The following is a 23,485-nucleotide window of genomic DNA, read 5'->3' on the forward strand; positions in this document are numbered from 1 at the left end:
TGTCCAGGGTGTACCCCGCCTCTCGCCCATAGTCAGCTGGGATAGGCTCCAGCTTGCCTGCGACCCTGTAGAACAGGATAAAGCGGCTACAGATAATGGATGGATGGATGATATACGAGTTATTCCATGAAATCGAGTCGTACACGAGCTGATAGCCGGCGAGGCACGTAGCACTGAGTTGGCTATAATCCATGTATGATGAGATTGAGTCGAATAACTGTTTTATTCCATCCACATTCACTGGATTTTGAGAAACAGAGCATTTTTAGTTTTATTTCTTGCAAATTTGATAAATTAAAAACTTGATCCAAAACGTCCAACAAAATAATTTCCGCTTAGAATATAAACTAACCGGCGAAATGACAGGAGCAATTTGTGAAAAATGCTATAATAATTATTGAAAAATAAAAAAGATATGTTCTTCACATTAAATACTTTTATTCCATATTTTGTTGCTTTTTTTTTTGTATTTTTGGAGGGGTTTTGTTCTTGAGTAGTTTTTATTTCCTCCTTGGTTGGTTCAGTTACACGCTCCACCATTTTGTTTTTCTCTGCTCACGGTATATGCTGATATCCTAGTAGTAGAGTAGCCAATCAGAGTGTGCAGTTGCTCATATCCAGTGAATGTGGATAAAATAAATAGATATTATTCATGCCCACCCACCCCCCCAAAAAAAAAGTCTCATGCATGTGAATGACACATTGGTAAAGACCGTCCAGTTTAAATGTGCCGTTTGTTTGATTTAAAAGTGCTATCGACCTACAGCAATCGTATCGTTTTTAAACATACCTGAGGAAAAACTGATTTGCCACACCGACATGCAACAGATCTGACATTTTCTGGCCCTGAAATGTGAAGTAGCAAGTCAGAAGGGTATAGCCTCACATTCAGCATCAGATGTTTAATGAACTCTGCACAGACAATTCCCTGATCTGCTTAGCTGTAAGCAATTAAAATAGCACTTCATATTTGATCAGCAATTTTGATTTTTCTGGAAGTCACTGACACTGTAAATCTAAATAAATACAGTCCATTCTTTTAACTGTCCTCCAGAAAAACACACACATTTCGTAAACTAGAACCACTGAGTGATAGTGTAACAAGGTTAGATGATGCAACATGTAGAGATACCTACATGTCTTGATTGGTTGGATGTTGGTGGCCCACATCATTTGTTTTTTATCCGGTTTTCAGAGCGTAGGAGCACCACATAGACCAAACACTGTTCTCAGAGCATATGCCATATTGAAAAGTGTGACGCAAGAAGCTTAATATTTCCAAGTCTCCTTACTTAAAACTCACTGACTGGACCTTTAAACTGTGATTTGGTGCTCAAAACAGTGCAGCCAGTGTGAGATGAGGGCATGAGATAGATTAAACATGAGACTCGTGGCAAAACTGCAACAGTCAGCAACTGTACACTTTCATCCGTGCACACTTTTGTCCTCTTGTGCTGCAAGTGATGTCAACAAGTGTGCATTAAAAACAGTATTGGAGTGCATAGACAGTCTTCCAGTTTTAAGTTAACCTCTGACAGAAGAAAAACCTGTTCCTTGTAGTATTGCTTTCCTGAACACCAAGTGATGAATGTATTAATGAGTGATGCAGCGTGTCATCGTTACTTCTGCCAACTTTGTTGGAAGGTATGTCTTCGCCTCTTTTTGTCTTTTCCCAATGTATCTCAAAGTAGTGAATGGATTTTGATGAAATTTGGAGGAAATATGGGCCAAGAGGGCCCTGCGATAACCTGGCGACTTGTCCAGGGTGTACCCGCCTTTTGCCCATAGTCAGCTGGGATAGGCTCCAGCTTGCCTGCGACCCTGTAGAACAGGATAAGCGGCTACAGATAATGGATGGATGGATGGATGGATGGATGGATGGATGGGCCAAGGGACAATTCATTAGATTTTGATGCAGATCCAGGATTTTGTTGTTTGTTCCCAACGTAACTCAAAAGGTACTAAACAGATTTTGATGAACTTTTGAGGAAAGGTGGGCCATGGGCTAAGGAAACATTAATTTGATTTTGATGCAGATCCAGGATCCAGATACGTATGCAGATCGAGGATTTTGTTGCCTGTTCTCAACATAACTCAAAAGGTAATGAACGGACTTTGATGAAATGTTGAGGAAAAGTGGAACATGGGCCAAGGAAACATTGATTCGATTTTGATGCAAATCTAGATATGTATACAGATCCAGGATTTTGTTGTCTGTTCTCAATGTAACTCAAAAGGTAGTGAACGCATTCTGATGAAATTTGGTGTACGCCTTTAGTATTATCCTAGGTTCAAGTGATTTTGATTTTAATGTTGATAATATATGGCTTGATGGAGGTATGCACTCTACCGAGTGCCCTTCTAGTTTTCACTGTAATGCTTCATAATATGATATGAACAAAAGTTTGTATTGCCTCAAATGACATGAATTAGGATTATTCAGTTCTCCAAGATAATTACAGGACAAAATAAAACAAAACAACAATGGACTGATCAGTTTCTCATCACAGTCTGCAAATACTACATATATCGTCCATCCTTGCCTCACTGCATTGCGTTACATGCCCTTGGGTCTGTCTAATCTCTCTTTGTCAAATGGTGACCGTTTGAGACAAATATTGAATAAGAAGTCACCATTATCTCAGTGTTTTTTTTTTTTTTAAACAACGAATACAGTCCTGTTTGAACCTAATTTGGAAAACTGTATTAAAGTTTTTTTAATAGAAATACTGTTGAATGCTTATCCATATTACACACTTTTCCAATATCTCACCACCATCCTTTTCATCAGTAGTCTGTCTTCCAGTGTGTCTAAATACCCGTCCATAGAAATTTCTTTTTCTGCATCTTTTTTGTAATGTCCAAAATGACACATATATATATATATTTGAAAACGAGCTTTTCTGGTTATTTGTTAATGTTTTAAATATGTAAGCTTTTGCAATCTGGTGTGAGGGATGTACAGTTATTTCCAAAAGATGAATGTGGTTGGTGCTGGGGTTTTAAACAAAATAAATCAATAAATAAAAAATGTATTTCTGACATTGTGTTGGCTTGGCTTATTGATCACTTAACTTTGCTAAACTAGTGACCAAAACCACACACTTAGAAAATGAAGGACATTATAATACATACAGGACACTTTTTTTGAAAGAATAAAAACATGCATTCTATTCCCTTCTAGCAGGTTTGATTCATTTGGTTTGATAGCATGCAATATTGTTAGCATATCGCTTATCCTACGTGTATTACGTCACTCTGCCCAATGGAGAATGAGCGTGCAATATGGTTTACGATGTTGCATGGTTGTCAAGACAACATGACATCACACATCGGAGTTGATGCGAATATTCACTGAGAGAGTTTTCTGCTGCGCAGAAGCATTTCTTTCTTCGCCGGCAGCGCCCACAGTAAACTGTTGCAGTGAATTGAAAATGACATAAGATATGTATTACACGTAAAACCTTCATGCTAGCGAGCAACTGTAACAATTTGTAAACAAACATGGGCACCAGGTTTGCTTCGTTAAATATGGAAGATTTTGAGAGAATTTTGAAAAAGAAAGATGTGTACATTTCATAATAATAATATTGGCTGGCTTTTTTTTTGGTATATCAGATATATTCCATTCAGCTAGCGTGATTCTGAACTCCTTTTCGACTTGTTCAATATGCTAGCTGAATGGAATATCTGATATACCACTCAATGCGGGCAGCACGGTGGTGTAGTGGTTAGCGCTGTCGCCTCACAGCAAGAAGGTCCGGGTTCGAGCCCCGTGTCCGACGAGGGCCTTTCTGTGCGGAGTTTGCATGTTCTCCCCGTGTCCGCATGGGTTTCCCCACAGTCCAAAGACATGCAGGTTAGGTTAACTGGTGACTCTAAATTGACCGTAGGTGTGAATGGTTGTCTGTGTCTATGTGTCAGCCCTGTGATGACCTGGCGACTTGTCCAGGGTGTACCCCGCCTTTCGCCCATAATCAGCTGGAATAGGCTCCAGCTTGCCTGCGACCCTGTAGAACAGGATAAAGCGGCTAGAGATAATGAGATGAGACCACTCAACGCCAGCCAAATATTATTTAATTATTGTACCTTTTCGAGGTACAATCATGTCTTATCACTAGGGCAGTACCCTCTAAGGTACTTATTTGTCCATCCATCCATTATCCGTAACAGCTTATCTTGTCTGTGAAGATTCTCAGTCATCCAGGTCATAGTAAACTGTGGGTGGTAAAAGAGAGCAACTGAACTTGCTTGAAGATTCTTCACCTCTCATCCGAAAGGCTTCTTCAATTCTGTCTGACTAATAGTGACCCACACGAACAGGATGAGTCAACAACACTTTAGGACTGCTTTTCATCCATGAGAGGATATATACCTGATACTCCCTATTAGTCAGACAGAACTGAAGAAGCCTTTCGGATGAGAGGTGAAACAGCTTCAAGAAAGTCCAGTTGCTCTCTTTTACCACCCACAGTAACCGCTTATCCTGTGCAGGTTTGCGGGCAAGCTGGAGCCTATCCCAGCTGACTATGGGTGAGAGGCAGGGTACACCCTGGACAAGTCATCGCAGGGCTGACACACAGAGACAAACAACCATTCACATCTATGGTCAATTTAGAGCTACCAATCAGCCTAACCTGCATGTCTTTGGACTGTGGGAGAAACCTATGCAAACTCCACACAGAAAGCCCTCCATCGGCTACTGGGCTCGAACCCAGAACCTTCTCGCTGTGAGGCAACAGTGCTAACTACTACACCACCGTGCCACTGGCACTTATTTGTACCCTTTATATACTGTTTGGGAACATATATGTACCTTTCTGGCCCTAAAAAGGTACACATAATTACCTTGAACTCCAATAGATTAGTGTAAACTGTACCTAGGGGAACAGAAATGGACTGTTTCTGACAGTGCAGACCAAAGAGTTGTGACTGTTTTATAATTAGAACTTTCCTGTCAGAAATGCTGCCATGTGATTGGCTTAGAAAAGACGTCCTGGAAGCTGAGTGGCTGGTTTGAGACTCGCCCTCCGGCGCGTTCCATTTAGCATAGACGGGGGGAGATAAACTTAATTTTTTTTATTTAAAGGCAAAGTTTCGAGATTAAGCTGAATATGTATATGTAACATGTAAAATAATGAAAAGTTATATTGTGGAGTTATCATAAAATTGACGTATGTTCAAAGAATAAACAAAATGTATCCTTATTTTCGAGGCGTTCCTCCCTTTTAAACAGTAATAGTACGGTTCTGTTTGAATTCTGCTAGTGTTGACTTTAGCACTCGAGGGTTATGCGTAGCTTGTTACTTGGATACCGTACATTGTTAAGCGAGGTTGTTGAATGAGTTTATTGTTGGTTATTTAGATTTATAAGTGTCTCGTTTTTGACGTAAATTGACTGAGCTGGTTCTTCGTTGGTTCTCTGTTTCCTTCTGAGACATGCTGAGGGTGAGGTCGGCGCTCTGTCGGTCCTGGAGGGGGTGAGTATGTTCTTTCACAAGGATAACTTTCACCCCGATGGCTGACCCGTGTAAATGGTGTAAATATTAAAGTCCAGATGTTAAAAAGTGTACATATTTCTTCGACGACGTCTCGTAGAGTTTTGCAGAACATTCTGGAGTGTACGCATGCGCAGTTATGAATTAGCCTGTCAGTGTCACGCGCCTTTGGCATGGTTTTGCTTTATATCACAAACCCCCAAGAACACTTTATATATTTATTTCTATTTCTGCAGCAAAAAAAAAAAAATCCAACCTTTTTTTTGTGCTCAGCTGTTATGTGACTGTAGACTTTTGGCTTCATAATCCTGCGGCACTACAGAAGATCACTGAGGTGACGAGAGGAAACAGAAGCTGCCTCCTTCACTTCAGTTCAACAAGTGCACATGAAACAAAAAAAAAATGATTAAACAGAGAGAGAGAGAGAGAGAGAGAGATCTTTCCTCCACAGAGTGGGGTAGTGCAGTGGAAGTTCCATCCCAAGAGACTTTATGCATTGTAGGTCATGTTTTTATTTATTTTAAAAAATGCATTTCAAATTTATTTGTCACATGCACAATCATACAGAGTACAACATGCAGTGAAATGCTTACTGCAATGCTCTGTAGGTGGTGAGGATAGTTGGAGGGGGAAAAAAGGAGAGGGCATAAAATAGACTGTTATATACAGTGGTGCTTGAAAGTTTGTGAACCCTTTAGAATTTTCTATATTTCTGCATAAATATGACCTAAAACATCATCAGATTTTCACACAAGTCCTAAAAGTAGATAAAGAGAACCCAGTTAAACAAATGAGACAAAAATATTATACTTGGCCATTTATTTATTGAGGAAAATGATCCAATATTACATATCTGTGAGTGGCAAAAGTATGTGAACCTTTGCTTTCAGTATCTGGTGTGACCCCCTTGTGCAGCAATAACTGCAAGTAAACATTTCCGGTAACTGTTGATCAGTCCTGCACACCGGCTTGGAGGAATTTTAGCCCATTCCTCCGTACGGAACAGCTTCAACTCTGGGATGTTGGTGGGTTTCCTCACATGAACTGCTCGCTTCAGGTCCTTCCACAACATTTCGATTGGATTAAGGTCAGGACTTTGACTTGGCCATTCCAAAACATTAACTTTATTCTTCTTTAACCATTCTTTGGTAGAACGACTTGTGTGCTTAGGGTCGTTGTCTTGCTGCATGACCCACCTTCTCTTGAGATTCAGTTCATGGACAGATGTCCTGACATTTTCCTTTAGAATTCACTGGTATAATTCAGAATTTATTGTTCCATCAATGATGGCAAGCCATCCTGGCCCAGATGCAGCAAAACAGGCCCAAACCATGATACTACCACCACCATGTTTCACAGATGGGATAAGGTTCTTATGCTGGAATGCAGGGTTTTCCTTTCTCCAAACATAACGCTTCTCATTTAAACCAAAAAGTTCTATTTTGGTCTCATCCATCCACAAAACATTTTTCCAATAGCTTTCTGGCTTGTCCACGTGATCTTTAGCAAACTGCAGACGAGCAGTAATGTTATTTTTGGAGAGCAGTGGCTTTCTCCTTGCAACCCTGCCATGCACACCATTGTTGTTCAGTGTTCTCCTGATGGTGGACTCATGAACATTAACATTAGCCAATGTGAGAGAGGCCTTCAGTTGCTTAGAAGTTACCCTGGGGTCCTTTATGACCTTGCCGACTATTACACACCTTGCTCTTGGAGTGATCTTTGTTGGTCGACCACTCCTGGGGAGGGTAACAATGGTCTTGAATTTCTTCCATTTGTACACAATCTGTCTGACTGTGGATTGGTGGAGTCCAAACTCTTTAGAGATGGTTTTGTAACCTTTTCCAGCCTGATGAGCATCAACAACGCTTTTTCTGAGGTCCTCAGAAATCTCCTTTGTTCGTACCATGATACACTTCCACAAACATGTGTTGTGAAGATCAGACTTTGATAGAGCCGTGTTCTTTAAATAAAACAGGGTGCCCACTCACACCTGATTGTCATCCCATTGATTGAAAACACCTGACTCTAATTTCACCTTCAAATTAACTGCTAATCCTAGAGGTTCACATACTTTTGCCACTCACAGATATGTAATATTGGATCATTTTCCTCAATAAATAAATGAGCAAGTATAATATTTTTGTCTCATTTGTTTAACTGGGTTCTCTTTATCTACTTTTAGGACTTGAAAATCTGATGATGTTTTAGGTCATATTTATGCAGAAATATAGAAAATTCTAAAGGGTTCACAAACTTTCAAGCACCACTGTATACTACCGTTCAAATGTTCGGGGTCACCCAGACAATTTTGTGTTTTCCATGAAAAGTCACACTTTTATTTACCACCATAAGTTGTAAAATGAATAGAAAATATAGTCAAGACGTTTTTCTGGCCATTTTGAGCATTTAATCGACCCCACAAATGTGATGCTCCAGAAACTCAATCTGCTCAAAGGAAGGTCAGTTTTATAGCTTCTCTAAAGAGCTCAACTGTTTTCAGCTGTGCTAACATGATTGTACAAGGGTTTTCTAATCATCCATTAGCCTTCTGAGGCAATGAGCAAACACATTGTACCATTAGAACACTGGAGTGAGAGTTGCTGGAAATGGGGCTCTATACACCTATGGAGATATTGCACCAAAAACCAGACATTTGCAGCTAGAATAGTCATTTACCACATTAGCAATGTATAGAGTGGATTTCTGATTAGTTTAAAGTGATCTTCATTGAAAAGAACAGTGCTTTTCTTTCAGAAATAAGAACATTTCAAAGTGACCCCAAACTTTTGAACGGTAGTGTGTACACACACACACACACACACACACACACACACGCACACACACAGAGTCAGGGGTGTAGCCATCATTTTAGAAGTGAGGGGGACAAATTGTTCAGAGGTCTATTGAGTGATTTATCCTCTTGCATTCAATTGCACCTCTCCTTAGCAGCTAAAGAACCACATAACCACAAACAGCACAGCACCAGGGAACCGACTTTAGTTCTTTAAAAATGATATACTATCAAAATCTAAAGTCTAAATCTCATCTCATTATCTCTAGCCGCTTTATCCTTCTACAGGGTCGCAGGCTAGCTAGAGCCTATCCCAGCTGACTATGGGCGAAAGGCGGGGTACACCCTGGACAAGTCGCCAGGTCATCACAGGGCTGACACATAGACACAGACAACCATTCACACTCACATTCACACCTACGCTCAATTTAGAGTCACCAGTTAACCTAACCTGCATGTCTTTGGACTGTGGGGGAAACCGGAGCACCCGGAGGAAACCCACGCGGACACGGGGAGAACATGCAAACTCCGCACAGAAAGGCCCTCGTCGGCCACGGGGCTCAAACCCGGACCTTCTTGCTGTGAGGCGACAGCGCTAACCACTACACCACCGTGCCGCCCAAGTCTAAATCTGTAAAGTAAAATTTATAAATAGAATTAAGAATAGTAGTCGTGACATAGCTAGTTATATTCTCTTCTCACCTGTGGCCCTGCATAATCCTCCCTGTTGGCCTCTGGTCCACTGTCTCCTCTCTCACCCTGCTCTTTCTATTGTGGCAATAAAGATTAAAAAATATGTGGAAAGCAACATTTTGAAATAGAATTAGGAATACAGTAATAATAATCAGCAAATTCATGTACTTTAAACTTTAACTACCACAAAAATAAATTAAATCTTTACAAAAATAAGTCAAAGGAACACAAATACATTTATATTCTTATTTTCTACCCAGAAGTGAGTAATCATATGGCCCTTTTCCACTACCCTTTTTCAGCTCGCTTCAGCTCACTTCAGCCCGACACGGCTCGCGTTTCGACTACCAAAAACCAGCACGACTCAGCTCGTTTCAGCCCTGCTTAGCCCCTAAAACTCGCACCGTTTTGGAGTGGGGCTGAAGCGAGCCAAACCGTGCCGACTGAGGCTGGGGGCGTGAGCAGACACTCCCCTGTGCACTGATTGGTGAGGAGGCGTGTCCTCACATGCCCACACACGCCCCGCGAGCGCGCTGGGATCTGTAAACACCGCAAACCCGGAAGGAGAATAATTATGAATTACGAGAATTTCTGAAGCCTTATGCGCCTCGCCTCATCTATACGCTCTTGCCAGTATCTGTCCGCGTTGTCGGTGACAACAAGCCACAGCACCAAGACCAGCAACACTAACGACTCCATGTCCTCCATGTTTATTGTTTACTATTCGGGTCGTGAGACTACCGCTTAAAAGCTCACTGAATCAGTGACATACAGAGCATCGTGGACGAGTTCGCGGAGCGCAAGGCTCGCCGTATGCCCTTCAAATAATGCGCGCAGTAGGCTATTGATGTTTTATTATGAGCCATGTACAGTATGTCGCCGAATGTTTTTTTTGTTTCTGAGTTACATGTTCGTTTGAAGGACTTAATGTACAAACTAACATAGTTGCACCCCGTAGTGTTGAAATTGGTAAACACAGTGCATTCAGTGAGGTTTGCACCGCCCTCCTTTTATTTCTGACTCTTCCTGTCACCGTTGCAACCTCTGAGCGCTCATTCGTATGCCCTTCAAATAATGTGCGCAGTATAGGCTATTGATGTTTTATTATGAGCCATGTACAGTATCCTAATGTTTCTTGTTTCTGAGTTACATGTTCGTTTGAAGGACTTGATGTACTAAATAACATAGTTGCACCCGGTAGTGTTGAAATTGGTAAACACCGCAGTTGCGGACATTTTGTAGCCTAAAATGATGTTATGATAAGCTTTAATAAAGGGCCCGGTCATTTGCCCCGCCCCCGGCCCGGCTCTGACTTGTTCCGCCACTGTCACTGATGTCACTGTTTGCGCTGCTTAACGACATCACATGACGTCCACCCACTTTCGCTAACTCCACCCAATGTGTCCACCCACTTCCAGCCAGCACGGTTCAGCGCGGTTGTAGTCGAAATGCAACGCCAACAGCCCCGCTCAGCTCGACTCGGCACGGCACGGCACGGCTCAGCCGCGTTTGTAGTGGAAAAGCGGCATTAGAGTAGCCAAAATAGTAACATTACTCAAGTAAGAGTATTGTTACTTTAGAATAATATTACTCAAGTAAAAGTAAAACGTATTTTGCAACAAAACAACTCTTAAGAGTACAATTTATCCAAAAAGTTACTCAAGTAAATGTAACGGAGTAAATGTAACTAGTTACTACCGCCTCTAAGTTAGCTAGCTAGCTTAACTAACTAAATTGACATCTATTTGTCATCTTTTAGCTAAACATTATCTACATTCAACAGCATTACTCAACTTAGACGGTTTGTTTGGAAAAAAACTGTGTCAAGTCTTTAGCCTCTTGGCTGGTTTGCTGAACATACAGAAGCGCTGCCCAGATCTGAATCACACCAAAGATACTCATACAATATTTTCTAAAGCGTCTCTGATCACACACGACAGCGGTGTTTGTTTGCTGCCTTAGCTCTGCCTGCTCATGACGCGTTTAGAGGCAGCTCGGAAAAACACGTTTCCACATGTTAAAAATGAATTGAGCGGTTGTAATGGCTGTAAAAAGTGTGGGGTCAGAGGGCACAAATACGGGAAGTGCGGGGGACATGTACCCTGCGTACCCCGCGTCTGCTATGCCCATGTATACAGTACCAGTCAAAAGTTTGGAAACACCTTCAAATTTGATGTTTTTTCTTTATTTTAATTAACTAAAAGACACTTCGTGTCTTAAAGTAATGACTGACTGACATTTCTCTTTACTTAGTTGAGTGGTTCTTGACATAATATGGATTACTACAGTTGTTGAACAGGGCTATTTACTCTATTTTTATTATTTACTCTTTACTGGTTGATGGTGTCATGCATTAAGAAGGCAAGAAATTCCATTTTTGATAAGACACACCTGTTAATTGAGAAGCATTCCAGGTGACGACCTCATGAAGCTGGTTCAGATAATGCCAACAGTGTGCAAAGCTGTTATCAAGGTAAATAGTGACGACTTTGAAGAATCTAAAAGATGAAACTTTTTTTAACACTTTTTTTGTTTACCATATAATTCCATACGTTATTTCATAGTTTTGATGAGTTCAGTATTGTTCTACAATATACAGTAGGAAAAAAAAAAAACATCGAATTTGAAGGTGTTTCCAAACTTTTGACTGGTACTGTATATCTGTATATGTACACCTCCTTTGAAAAGTAACATTAACAATATCTCGATGAACACAAACAGTTTGTGTTCAAATCAAATTTGATCGGTGATCAAATATTTTGCATGATGTTTTATTGTGGTTATGATTATTCACCAATCCTTAGGTTTATAAAGTTACAACTTAAAATACAATTAGTGATAGCTGTAGACTTTTCAGTGGACTACAACCTTTTTAACCCTCATCCTACCATGCTATTTTACACCTTAATCTTACCATGTGGGGTCTGTTTGGACCCCAATACTTTTCTTTAAAATTAAAGCTTATAAAGACAAAATCACCAGATAAGTTTTGTTCAGAACATCTTGTATTAATAACAGCAATACACTAAAGGGCCCAAGGCATAAAGAACACACTTAACCTTCATCCTACCAGCCAATTTTACATACACAAACTACCAGGCGGGGTCCGTATGGACCCCAGGAGGGAATACCTTGAAATCAATGCAGTAAGAACCAATTCAATGCAGCAAACAGACATAACTTTATTGAAGAACAAAATCCACTATGGCTGAATATCAATGATGTATTATAAATGCAATAATATTGCAATAACTAGCATGCATGTAGCAAATTATAGCGCCACAAAAAAAATTGGCATTATATACATGATTTTTGCAGCTCATGCAGCTGTAAAACATTCTGGATTACAACTTAGGTCTTTTCTTACAGAATTTAAAACAAAAAAGTAATTGTAAAATAATTTAGGGCTTTTGTTTTGCAGCCTGTGCTTATTGCAGCAGTGGGGTCCACACGGACCCCAAGAAGGAATGCCTTGGTAGTTTCATTATGGAACATAAAAGAAATAAAAGAAGTTAACTTTCAGTGTGCTATTCAATTATAAAATGAAAGGCAGATAAACTTTACTCTGGGGTCCGGTTGGACCCCAGTAACAAATTAATTATACCTTCACAATGCAAAAAGCTGATCTTCCGGTGCTTTAGTGTTTTAATTAAGACATAAATTCCGACAAATTCATAAAACAGTGAGGCAGTATGTCACATATTTTTAAAATGGCAAACAAACATATAGGTGCGGGGTCCAGATGGACCCCACTTGGTAGGATGAAGGTTAAGGGAACGCGATGTAGTCAACCATTTATCATGTCCCAGATCAAGCTGCCATTTTTCCACAAATTTGCAGAATTTTTGCCAGATTCTGAATAAAGTATTCACATCAAAGATTTAGTTTTATCTGTATTATTTCTTTCAGCATTTTATTTCAAATTAAAATCAACATCGCCATTCAAAACCGTATAGTTTATTGATTATTTACTGTTGCCCCTTTTCCACCAAAGCAGTTCCAGGGCTGGTTCGGGGCCAGTGCTTAGTTTGGAACCGGGTTTTCTGTTTCCACTGACAAAGAACTGGCTCTGGGTCCAGAAAAACCGGTTCCAGGCTAGCACCAACTCTCTGCTGGGCCAGAGGAAAGAACCGCTTACGTCAGCGGGGGGGCGGAGTTGTTAAGACCAGCAACAATAGCAAGATCGTGAAAGGTCGCCATTTTTAAGCGGCGAGAAGCAGCAGCTGTACAAACGCGAAGTCATCCATTATTATTGTTGTTGCTGCTGCTGCTTCTTCTCCGTGTTGTTGTTGCTACGATGTTCGCGCCAAGGTTTATACAAACGCAGCGACGTAACTGACGTATACAGCGACGTAATGACGTGGCTCCGCTTAGCACCCTGAGCTATGAAAGCAAACTGGTTCTCAGCTGGCTCGCAAGTTGAACAAGTTGTGAACCAGCACCAGCACTGGCCCCGAACCAGCCCTGGAACTGATTTGGTGGAAAAGGGGTAGGTGAGTATATTTAGTGGGGGACCCCCACAGTACCCAGTTTCTGAGACAGACCCATATATACAGTGCTGAGCGTAAATGAGTACACCCCCTTTGAAAAGTAACATTTTAAACAATATCTCGATGAACACAATTTCCAAAATGTTGAAAAGACAAAGTTTAATATACAACCCCAATTCCAAAAAAGTTGGGACAAAGTACAAATTGTAAATAAAAACGGAATGCAATAATTTACAAATCTCAAAAACTGATATTGTATTCACAATAGAACATAGACAACATATCAAATGTCGAAAGTGAGACATTTTGACATTTCATGATAGCAACACATTTCAAAAAAGTTGGGACAGGGGCAATAAGAGGCTGGAAAAGTTAAAGGTACAAAAAAGGAACAGCTGGAGGACCAAATTGCAACTCATTAGGTCAATTGGCAATAGGTCATTAACATGACTGGGTATAAAAAGAGCATCTTGGAGTGGCAGCGGCTCTCAGAAGTAAAGATGGGAAGAGGATCACCAATCCCCCTGATTCTGCACCGACAAATAGTGGAGCAATATCAGAAAGGAGTTCGACAGTGTAAAATTGCAAAGAGTTGGAACATATCATCATCTACAGTGCATAATATCATCAGCATAACTTTAATTCTTTTGGGACTAAAACGACTGCCGAATGAATAAAATATTAATGAAAAACGATGATCAAGAAGGTAACTGTAAGCTCTTCGGTTACTGTGGAAAAACTTGACGGAAAACAGAACCATTCTTCATAATTGGTGTTTTTTTTTTTTTTTTTTTTTTTTTTTTAATCCTATTTTCTGTCTAATTTGATCATTTGTCAATTCCCAAGTATTACCTAACTCTTTACTATCATGCAACACCTACCAACCAGGGAGGGTGGAAATTGGCATGTGCTTTCTCTGACATATGAAGCCAGCTACAGTATATATTTGAACTGCAGCTCATGCTGTGTCACAGGGCACCGTTACACCCCTATTAATAGAAAACTGTCTACCCTCTTCCATATACATGAGCTCACAATTGGTTAGTTGCTATGATTGATGAAGGAGATGGTAAATAACACCAATCCTCCTAACCAGAGAGTATGGCCAATTTTGCTCTCCAAGACTAGCAGTCTTCTGACGCTTCTGTTGTGCCACTTGCCAGGCTTAGTTTCTCTTCTCTAACTCTCAATAATGCTGTGGGTTTTTTTTTAAAGTCTGGACATGTCAACCATATTCTCCACAGGTTCAAGACCTTCCCTTGTGCAGCTGTGGAGGTTAAGAATGAACCCATATTGGCATTCAAAGAGGGAAGCAAAGAAAGAGCGGAGCTAGAGAAGGTGAATATTGCGCGCACACAAGCCCAAATTAATCTGCAAAATCGAGACATTTTAAAGCAAAGACTTGCACTGTTTTTGCCAGGCACTACAAAACCTAAAAGGAAAGACGGAGGAGATTCCATGTGTGATCGGAGACGAACAGATCTGGACCAAAGATATCCGATACCAGCTATCTGTGAGTATGTATAAATATATAGAAAACACAATCTAACCGTTTCTCGACAAAGCCTACGCAGTTAATTTTGCTGTGTCAATGCTAAAGCAGTGGAATTCTCAAAGAAGATAAACTGTGTGTAGCATGTGATGTTATAACAGCAGTGTTATCACAGTACTGATAGTACGTTATTATACCGCTCTTATTTACAGCCCTTTAATCATGCGCACAAAGTGGCCAAGTTCTGTTACGCTGATAAGGTAAGGAAATGAATTTACGCACCAGTACATGGATTGAATGGATGTTCTATAACACACTCGAAATATATGAAGTGCTGCAGTTTGAGAATTCACAAAGATAATTCAATCATATTTACTCTCAACTGTTGGGCAGTGTGTCTGAGAGATATAAAGTGGATGGATGGATGGATGGATTTAAAAGCAGGGAATGGATGGATATGTGCTTATCATAAGAACAAGGGTGGATTTTCTTTTTTCTTTTTTTTTCCTTTTTGTGATCGATTTTAAAAAGATGCTTTTGGACAGATGAATACCTGACCATAAGTTCAGAGATGGATTTGGATACTTAAATGGATGTGTGAATGAGACAAATGGACTGATTGAATGGATGGAGAGATTCAGATGGATGAATTCTCCAGTTTGACTCCAGCAATGATGGCTAATAAACAAAAAGAGATTATTTAGGGTGTGTAGTTTTGTTGGCTGTGTTAATAAATTTGCAGTCTTATGCCTTGGTCACAACCGGCCGTACGTGCTCCTATGGCCGGTCTATGTGCAAGAAACGCACGGAGGGGAAAAAAAATGCAAAAAAACCTTAGCGATTTGGGAAACGCCAAAAATCGCACGGCCAAAAAATCGTACGTCCGGTTGTGACCTAGGCTTTAAACAGTTAGTGCTGTTGCACGCAAGCATATTTGTGGCCTTTCATCACAGGAGCTCCTGAACAAAGCCATCCTGGCCTCTGTGGCAGCGAGGAGAGAATGGGACCTCAAGCCAGTAACAGACCGAGCCCAGATCTTCTTCAAGGCTGCTGATGTAATCAGTGGACCGAAGAGAGCAGAGGTTCTGGCGAAGACCATGATTGGCCAGGTAGTGCTTCAGCCACACTGGCACTTTTACAGCCTGACTTCCATTGTAGAAATGTGATGATGTTCTCCTCTGCTGTTTTAGGGTAAAACCATCGTGCAGGCTGAGATCGACGCTGCAGCCGAGCTCATTGACTTCTTCCGGTTCAACGCCAAGCATGCAGTCGAGCTGGAGCAGCAGCAACCTCTGGACAGTGATGGCAGCACTAACACCATGCTGTACCGTGGGCTGGAGGTGGGCTCCTCTTTCAAAAGCACCTAAATTTGATATTCAGTTTATACACAAATGGACAAAAGTACAGTATGCACAAGCATCTTAAAAAAGGTGTGTTATAGAATGTGACTTGTCACACAATATCGCAAAATCATTTGTTTTTGGTTTTTAAATGAATGGGGAAATTGGTATATACATTGAAAATATAAGATGCAATAAATAGGGGTGTAACAATACCCTCCGGTCATGGTGTGATTCAGTTCAGGCCATCCTTAAAAAAAATCCGTTTCCTGTCCACCGGGTGAGCAAAAAAATTTTCGGGAGGGAGGGATTTTTTTTTTTATATATATATATATGAGTGATTCCACGCTTATGGGTACTGAAATGGGGACATGAACTTATTTTTAAAAATTCACCTAAAACCATTTCTTTTTTTACCATCAGGTCACAAAACATGTAATCTTTAATGAATGATATGTTAAAAGATAACTTTAATTTTCTGAGATGTAATAAAAACATATTTATATGCCAAAGTCAAGCCTATGAGTTCCAAAATGATGTCTGTTACATTACTTCTGTTACGATTGTCCATCTCGCGTCTGTTACAAATTAATTACAATCTAGCTCTATACCATGTTAATCTTATTGAAAGAATGTGTATGTTTATTCTACTACACATGTTTATTAATTATATTTGCTAAAACATCACCTTCCTATGTTTCAAAAAGTAATTCTACATTGTTAAAATCGAGAATATATATGTCCACAACACTTCTGTTACGTTCTGACTTTGGCATATAAATATGTTTTTATTACATCTCAGAAAATTAAAGTTATCTTTTAACATATCATTCATTAAAGATTACATGTTTTGTGACCTGATGGTAAAAAAAGAAATGGTTTTAGGTGAATTTTTAAAAATAAGTTCATGTCCCCATTTCAGTACCCATAAGCGTGGAATCACTCACATTTTATATATATATATGGATGGATAAGAAATCGCAATGCTGTGTTTGCTTTTTCTTTCAGTACTTTTTTATTACAAAAGCAGACACATTTAATAAAATGACAGTTTAATCAACTGAAACTTGTACAAAAGCTTTAAGTAAGTTAGCATTTTAAATGCTGACTGCAACATTTGCAAAACTTTTACAAAGGTACTTAAAATGTCCGACACATGGACTTTTTGTAGTTCTAAATCGAGCGTTAGGCCGAGTTCGGATGAAATTACACTATTAAAATGATCACTGAATGATTTGTTTTTCTGAATCTTTACTATTTTGTTGTTCGCTAAAATACCATTTTGCGATTTCACACTTAAGCAAAATTTAAAACTCCGGATCTCCTTCCTTCATGGTGGCTGCCATTTTTTTTGTGCCGCATGGCAGAGCTGATTCAGTTCAGAGTGCGCGCGCACTCGGCGGAGGCAGTAGTGTATCGGAGGGAACAGAAGGAGAGATGACACTTATTTTGTCTCCGGTAAACCAGTCTTCTCTCGTTCAATTACGTGCTGGCATCAAAAGACACCGTTGGTTGTAAATGAAGCCAAACTGAGTGGTTGGAGTGTATTTTCATACACAAATGGAGAAATGTTCGCTGAGTGTGTAATTGTGTAGCCCCACTGCAGACCGTTGTCGTTGTTATTTCATAGCATGCTCAGCTGCGTGAATGTCTCATGCACCGAAAATAAGAGATTTACAAGCCAGGAACGCCTCATGATGCAATACGCAAGAAAAGAAAGAAGATTTACTGCCATTTTACTTTGTATTTGAGTAAAGTGAATAAATAAATGGTCTGTGGAAAATACATTTAATCCTGGGAACTGCGTGCACAGGAGTTTATTTTGTGTTTACTCCCCCCGGCTGGCTACTTATTTGTCATGGCTGGCTAGTATGAGCCTTAGTGGAAAGCCCTGGGAATGCGTAAATGTCAAGTTCGATTTTAGATTTACGAACCCGAAAAAAATGTCGAAAAACCGGCGTTAAAAAAAAAAAAAAACTTCAACCGCACAAACGGCACTCACCCGGCCGGTGGACCGGAAACAGAACATTTTTTAATAATGGCCTCACGATACTGGCTTCACAATTCGATTAGATTCAATTCACATCTCAAGATATTTTAAACAGAGTTTTAATGATGAAAAATTATGACAAAGACTCCTTTTTTTTTTTTTTTTTTTTGAATTAAACAATGCATTTTTGTCTCAATAAAACTAAATAAATTAAAAATTGCTATGAGCAGAAATTTAGTATTGTAAACAAAGTGGACCGTGTACTGCAGGTTCATTATATCTAAAGTAAATAAATGTATAAATACTCACAAAATTTGATCAGATAAGCAAACTCTCTGACTGGGAAAATGATCAATTGAAGCATAATGGACTCTGTAGCAGTGGCTGAGGCATTATTTTCACTGGAAATGGAGCTCCAAAGTTGGCTAAAATGCCAATTACCGTAACCTCCTACGCAAGATATCAGAGGCAACTGGGAAGGTGTCATTTGAAAGCTACTGAAGAGCGGTTATAACCTGGTTGTTTAACTGTATAACATGTATTATTATATCCACATTCACTGGATATGAGCAATCGCACACTCTGATTGGCTGCTCTACTACTAGGCTATCAGCTCCTGTACCATGAGTAGAGAAAAACTAAATGGCGGAGCATGATGCTGAACCAACCGAGGATGAAATAAAAACTCGACTCGAAAACACCCCCCCCCCAAAAAAAAAAAATGGAATAAAAGTAGTTGATCATCATAATAGGCTTGGCACGGTTATGGGAAAAAAAACCGAACCGTACGATACGCCTGTTGCGGTGCAATACGCGTATAAACCGCGGTACCCCTATTTAAGACGTTCGCCAAAAAAAAAAAAAGCCGAATGCCCGTATGAAACCACGTGGTTCTCTTTCGCGCGAACAGGGGTGATAGCGTTCCGGCGCCGTGCTGGATTTCCGGCGTACTGCGGCGCCGGGAAAAAAAAAAAAATCTAGTTTGCCCATTATCCTGTGTCATTCTGAGATGCGCAGATAGATAGTAAAGGGAATTCCGAATTCCCTTTACTGTCTATCTGCGCATCTCAGAATGACACAGGATAATGGGCGAACTAGATTTTTTTTTTTCCGGCGAGGGGAGGGGAGGTTTGTTTTAAACAGTGCAGTGATTGGTTTTATTGCAATATTTTATATTGGCTGTGTGTATTTTGTTATAAATCGTTCTAAGAATACAGTGGCACTTTAAGATTAGATAAGAAATCCAGCCATACGTTTCAAAACACTGCACTTTAATTTCAAGTGAAAAAATACATCCTCACTCTCCGGGATTAGAAGAGTTTTTGATTCGGTTTTTGTATATAGGTGGTTGGTTGGTCGCCACATAAAAGTTTAAGTTTTAACACACACATCTGTTCAAAAGTAAGCTTTAAGAACTCATTTTTATTTCTTCCAATTATGAAAACTCTGTATGTGACAAAAGACACCTGGTTCCTCTAGATGCCACAACATGGCAGCAAACACTCCTGACACTTTGTATAAATACTGTAGTAAATAAAAAAGCTGTTGAAATCATCCATGTCTTCCCTCTTGCTGTTTCAAAATACTACCTGGCTTTTCATCAGAGATTGTTCATAAAATGTGCTTATGTCAACTCAAACTCAGTTTGTGCATGATTATTTCATTGTAACTATAATTTTAACCTCTCTTAAATGCTGTATCCTAAACTATGTTTACTTAAGGTAAATAGTAGGCTATATGCCCAAATACAGAGTACTTAAGATTTAAAAAAAAAAAAACGCAATACGTACCGAACCGCAGACCTCAAACCGCAATACGTACCGAACCGCGACTTTTGTGAACCGTGCCACCCCTACATCATAACATTTTAAATTTTTTCGAATTATAGCATTTTTCACAAATTACTACTGTCATTTTGCCGGTTTGTGAACGTTCTTCATCTTTAAGCATTAAATTTGTTGTTTGTGGGTTTTTTTGTTTTTTTGGGGGTTTTTTTGGACTGGTTCAAAAGCTTAAAGAAATTTGAAAGTTACATAACTGAAATGTCCAAGGAAGCAATAAATAAATGTCTAAAGCTGTTGTATACCTCGGCAAGACGGCACTTTCTACAAAAAAAAAAAAGCACAAGTTAATTCTTGCAGCCACTGATAGGTTTTTAAGAAGTCCACCTAAGCGGAAATGATTTTGTTGGACTTTTTGTATAAAGTTTTTATGCATTAAATTTGCAAAAAAAAAATAAATGCTCCGTTTCTCAAAATCCAGTGAATGTGGATAAAATAAGTTATTCCACTCAATCTCGTCGTACATGGCTTATAGCCAACTCGGAGCTACACGTCTCGATTTCATGGAAAGCGTGTTGGTCGTTGTGATCCAGGGCTGTCAACCCCAGCATGCTCTCTATATATGTTTTTTGCGACCCTGTAGAAGGATAAAGCGGCTAGAGATAATGTGATGTGGGTTGTGCAGATTGTGACGTCTGGTGTTCAAACAGTGCAATTACGTTAGATATATATATTTTTTTTTTAACATGGAAAAAATTCATTATGTTTCAGTCAATCATTTTCCCAGTCAGAGAGTCGGATATTTTGTTTATTCAATCAAAATTTTGTGAATGTTTATAAATGTATTTAGAATGCATAATTAATGTAAAGCTAATTTCCACAATGTGAATAACACAATTTCACGATGCACATTGTCAAATTTTTTTTCCATTATGATGTATTGTCATGATGCATCTTTACACCCCTAGCACTAAAGCAGGGGTTGTCAGATGGTGGACCACAGTCCAGATGCAGACCTAGCAAAGTATTTGCAGACTAAATCAAGTACATGGGGGGGGGATAGCAGAGCCAGTAAACATATTAAGGAAAAAAATACAGGTTTAGTTCAGCGACTCCCATTTATTTTTTTTAATGTGATTCAACCCTTATCCAGTCATATTTTGTAATTACTTAGCTGAAGGCAGCTCATCAGACCAGGGCTAACGACTTCCCCACAGAAAGGGGACTTTTGTCAGACTTTTTCATTTCATCAACTTCCCTGGACTGAAGAGTGTAAAAATACAAGTGGACAGAAATATACACTTAATGTAGATGAGACAAAACCACTGTGTCTCATTTGTTCAGCGTTTGTGGTGCAGTTCAAAAATGTTAATGTGAATCGCCAGTTTGAAACAAAACATTGCCACTTCAAATCATCTTCATGAACTAATCATTAATTGTCAAGCATTTAAAAGGTAACTGTCATCATTCAGCCATGTTAGTTGCTTAAAGGATATGGGACATGAAACATAAAAGCACGCTGTATCAGTTTCTTTCCATTAAAAATATGAATTAATTGCATCAACAAATGCAAAATCATCTATTAAATTCAGCAAAATCGTTATATTCGTGATGATTATATGGCATTTCTGCTCGATTTCCGATATGCGTTTTTTGCAACCGGAAGAGCCGCTGTCACGTGATCATACGTCACAAAAACTTTCGGGCACAGCACAAGCGGGTAGATGAATGGAGAAGTGGATGACAAGAAAATTATTTTTATAGTCTTAAGTACATTGGACATCATACATTGGACATCATGGTGTATTGTGCTGCTTATGGTTGCAATAATTCCAATGGGAAATGCCCTGGAGTAAGTTTTTTTGCACTCCCCAAGGACCTGAAGCTGAGGAAAGTGTGGGCTCACCTGCGCATGCGCAGTAGGCTTCACGCATGCGCAGTAGGCTTGGTAGGACAAATCCAAGAGGTAGGATAACTTTACAGAACACCTGTTGAAAAAACTTTGCACCTACTGTTTCCCACAAACTGTGTTCGGACCATTTCACTGAGGATTCTTTCAACATTAATACTCAGGTACTGAGCGATATTAATTCATGAAACATGAAACAGGAAGTATAAGGATGAGAAAAAAACCCAGTTTAAATCGGGAAGCTGCGCACATTTGCGCCAGGCTGCACAAATGTGCGCAGCTTCCCGATTTAAACTGTTTTTTTCTCATCCTTATACTTCATGTTTCATGAATTAATATCGCTATTTTTTTTATCGGATCTGCGCGATTCAGCCGTGAAAAAGGCGGCATCCGCCGAAAGGCGCGCTGTTTGCATCCCTGCACGGGGGACAGGGCAGGAATATTTTTGTTGATATGAGTGATCCGGTGCGATTTCGCAACCCCCCCTGTTAAAGACCTCTGCGCTAAGCGACTGAAAGCCGAGGTAAGGATCAGTATTATAATTTTGGGTGTATCAATTATCATAATTCTGACTTGTTTCGCCATTTCGAATGTTTTCATCTTGGACTCTGGAAGCATTGTATCTCAATCAATCTCGAAAAATATCAGCAAAAAAAAAAACTAGCTTGCAACGGACTTTAGCTAGATCTATGATGAACTTTCAATGTATGATACAAAAATAATACTTCTTTCAACAGATCATTAGCCTTTGAGCAGAATTGCTTTTAACTTACCAGGAAGTGTTATCGAGCCGACCGCTTTCAGTTTCATGGGGACTGAATGAACTCTCACTCTCAGAATCATCTGACCCGTCAGAGTAAAGACAAGATCCATGTTCATGTGAATTTCCAGCTATCGGTTCGAATTGATAGGGTCAAACTTCACATCTCTGTGAAACATCGGGAATGTCACTGTCGATGGTGTCCATTTCGGTAACCTGTTTACATTAGATTCCCAAGCGCTGGCTCCTTGGAAAGTTTTTGTGACGTCACGGGTCACGTGACCACCTAGCTCATTAACGAATCCTTGTTTTACGCTGATGTATTAAAAAAAATTGAATAATGTGATGATTTTCACATTTTTGACGCCCTGCAGTGATTTAGATGGCATTTATGTCCTTTATACATAATTATGCCCAGAAAAAAATCCAAGTCCCATATCCTTTAACATGGACTTTTGTAAGCAAAGAGGTTTTGGGTACATTTTGTATCTGAATACATCTTCAATAAATATGGGGAGGTTTAGAAGCAAAAAGCCATTGAGCTCATGTGCATGTTGGGCAATATTGACCCAGTACTATCTGTCTGTTTGATCTTTTGTGCTTTTTTTTTTATTTATTTTGTAGGGCTTTGTAGCTGCTGTGGCTCCATTCAATTTCACTGCTATTGGTGGAAACTTGGCTGGCACGCCAGCTATGATGGTGAGCTCATCGCATTTAATCAGGAAATTGGCTTCCTCA

General features: G+C 39.7%; 1 protein-coding gene across 1 annotated transcript in view; it reads left to right on the forward strand.

Moving 5' to 3' along the window:
- The first annotated feature begins 5,244 nt into the window (after positions 1–5,244).
- Positions 5,245–23,485, forward strand: part of aldh4a1 (aldehyde dehydrogenase 4 family, member A1) — a 33,872-nt gene continuing 15,631 nt past the window's right edge. The window contains exons 1-7 of the mRNA XM_060911025.1: positions 5,245–5,480; positions 14,720–14,813; positions 14,896–14,988; positions 15,180–15,227; positions 15,921–16,076; positions 16,158–16,307; positions 23,372–23,446. Of these exons, the coding sequence (XP_060767008.1) occupies positions 5,440–5,480; positions 14,720–14,813; positions 14,896–14,988; positions 15,180–15,227; positions 15,921–16,076; positions 16,158–16,307; positions 23,372–23,446 (657 nt within the window). The 5' untranslated portion in view covers positions 5,245–5,439. The remainder of the gene's footprint in view (positions 5,481–14,719; positions 14,814–14,895; positions 14,989–15,179; positions 15,228–15,920; positions 16,077–16,157; positions 16,308–23,371; positions 23,447–23,485) is intronic.

This window comes from Neoarius graeffei, chromosome 26 (genome assembly GCF_027579695.1).
Source record: "Neoarius graeffei isolate fNeoGra1 chromosome 26, fNeoGra1.pri, whole genome shotgun sequence".
NCBI lineage: Eukaryota > Metazoa > Chordata > Actinopteri > Siluriformes > Ariidae > Neoarius > Neoarius graeffei.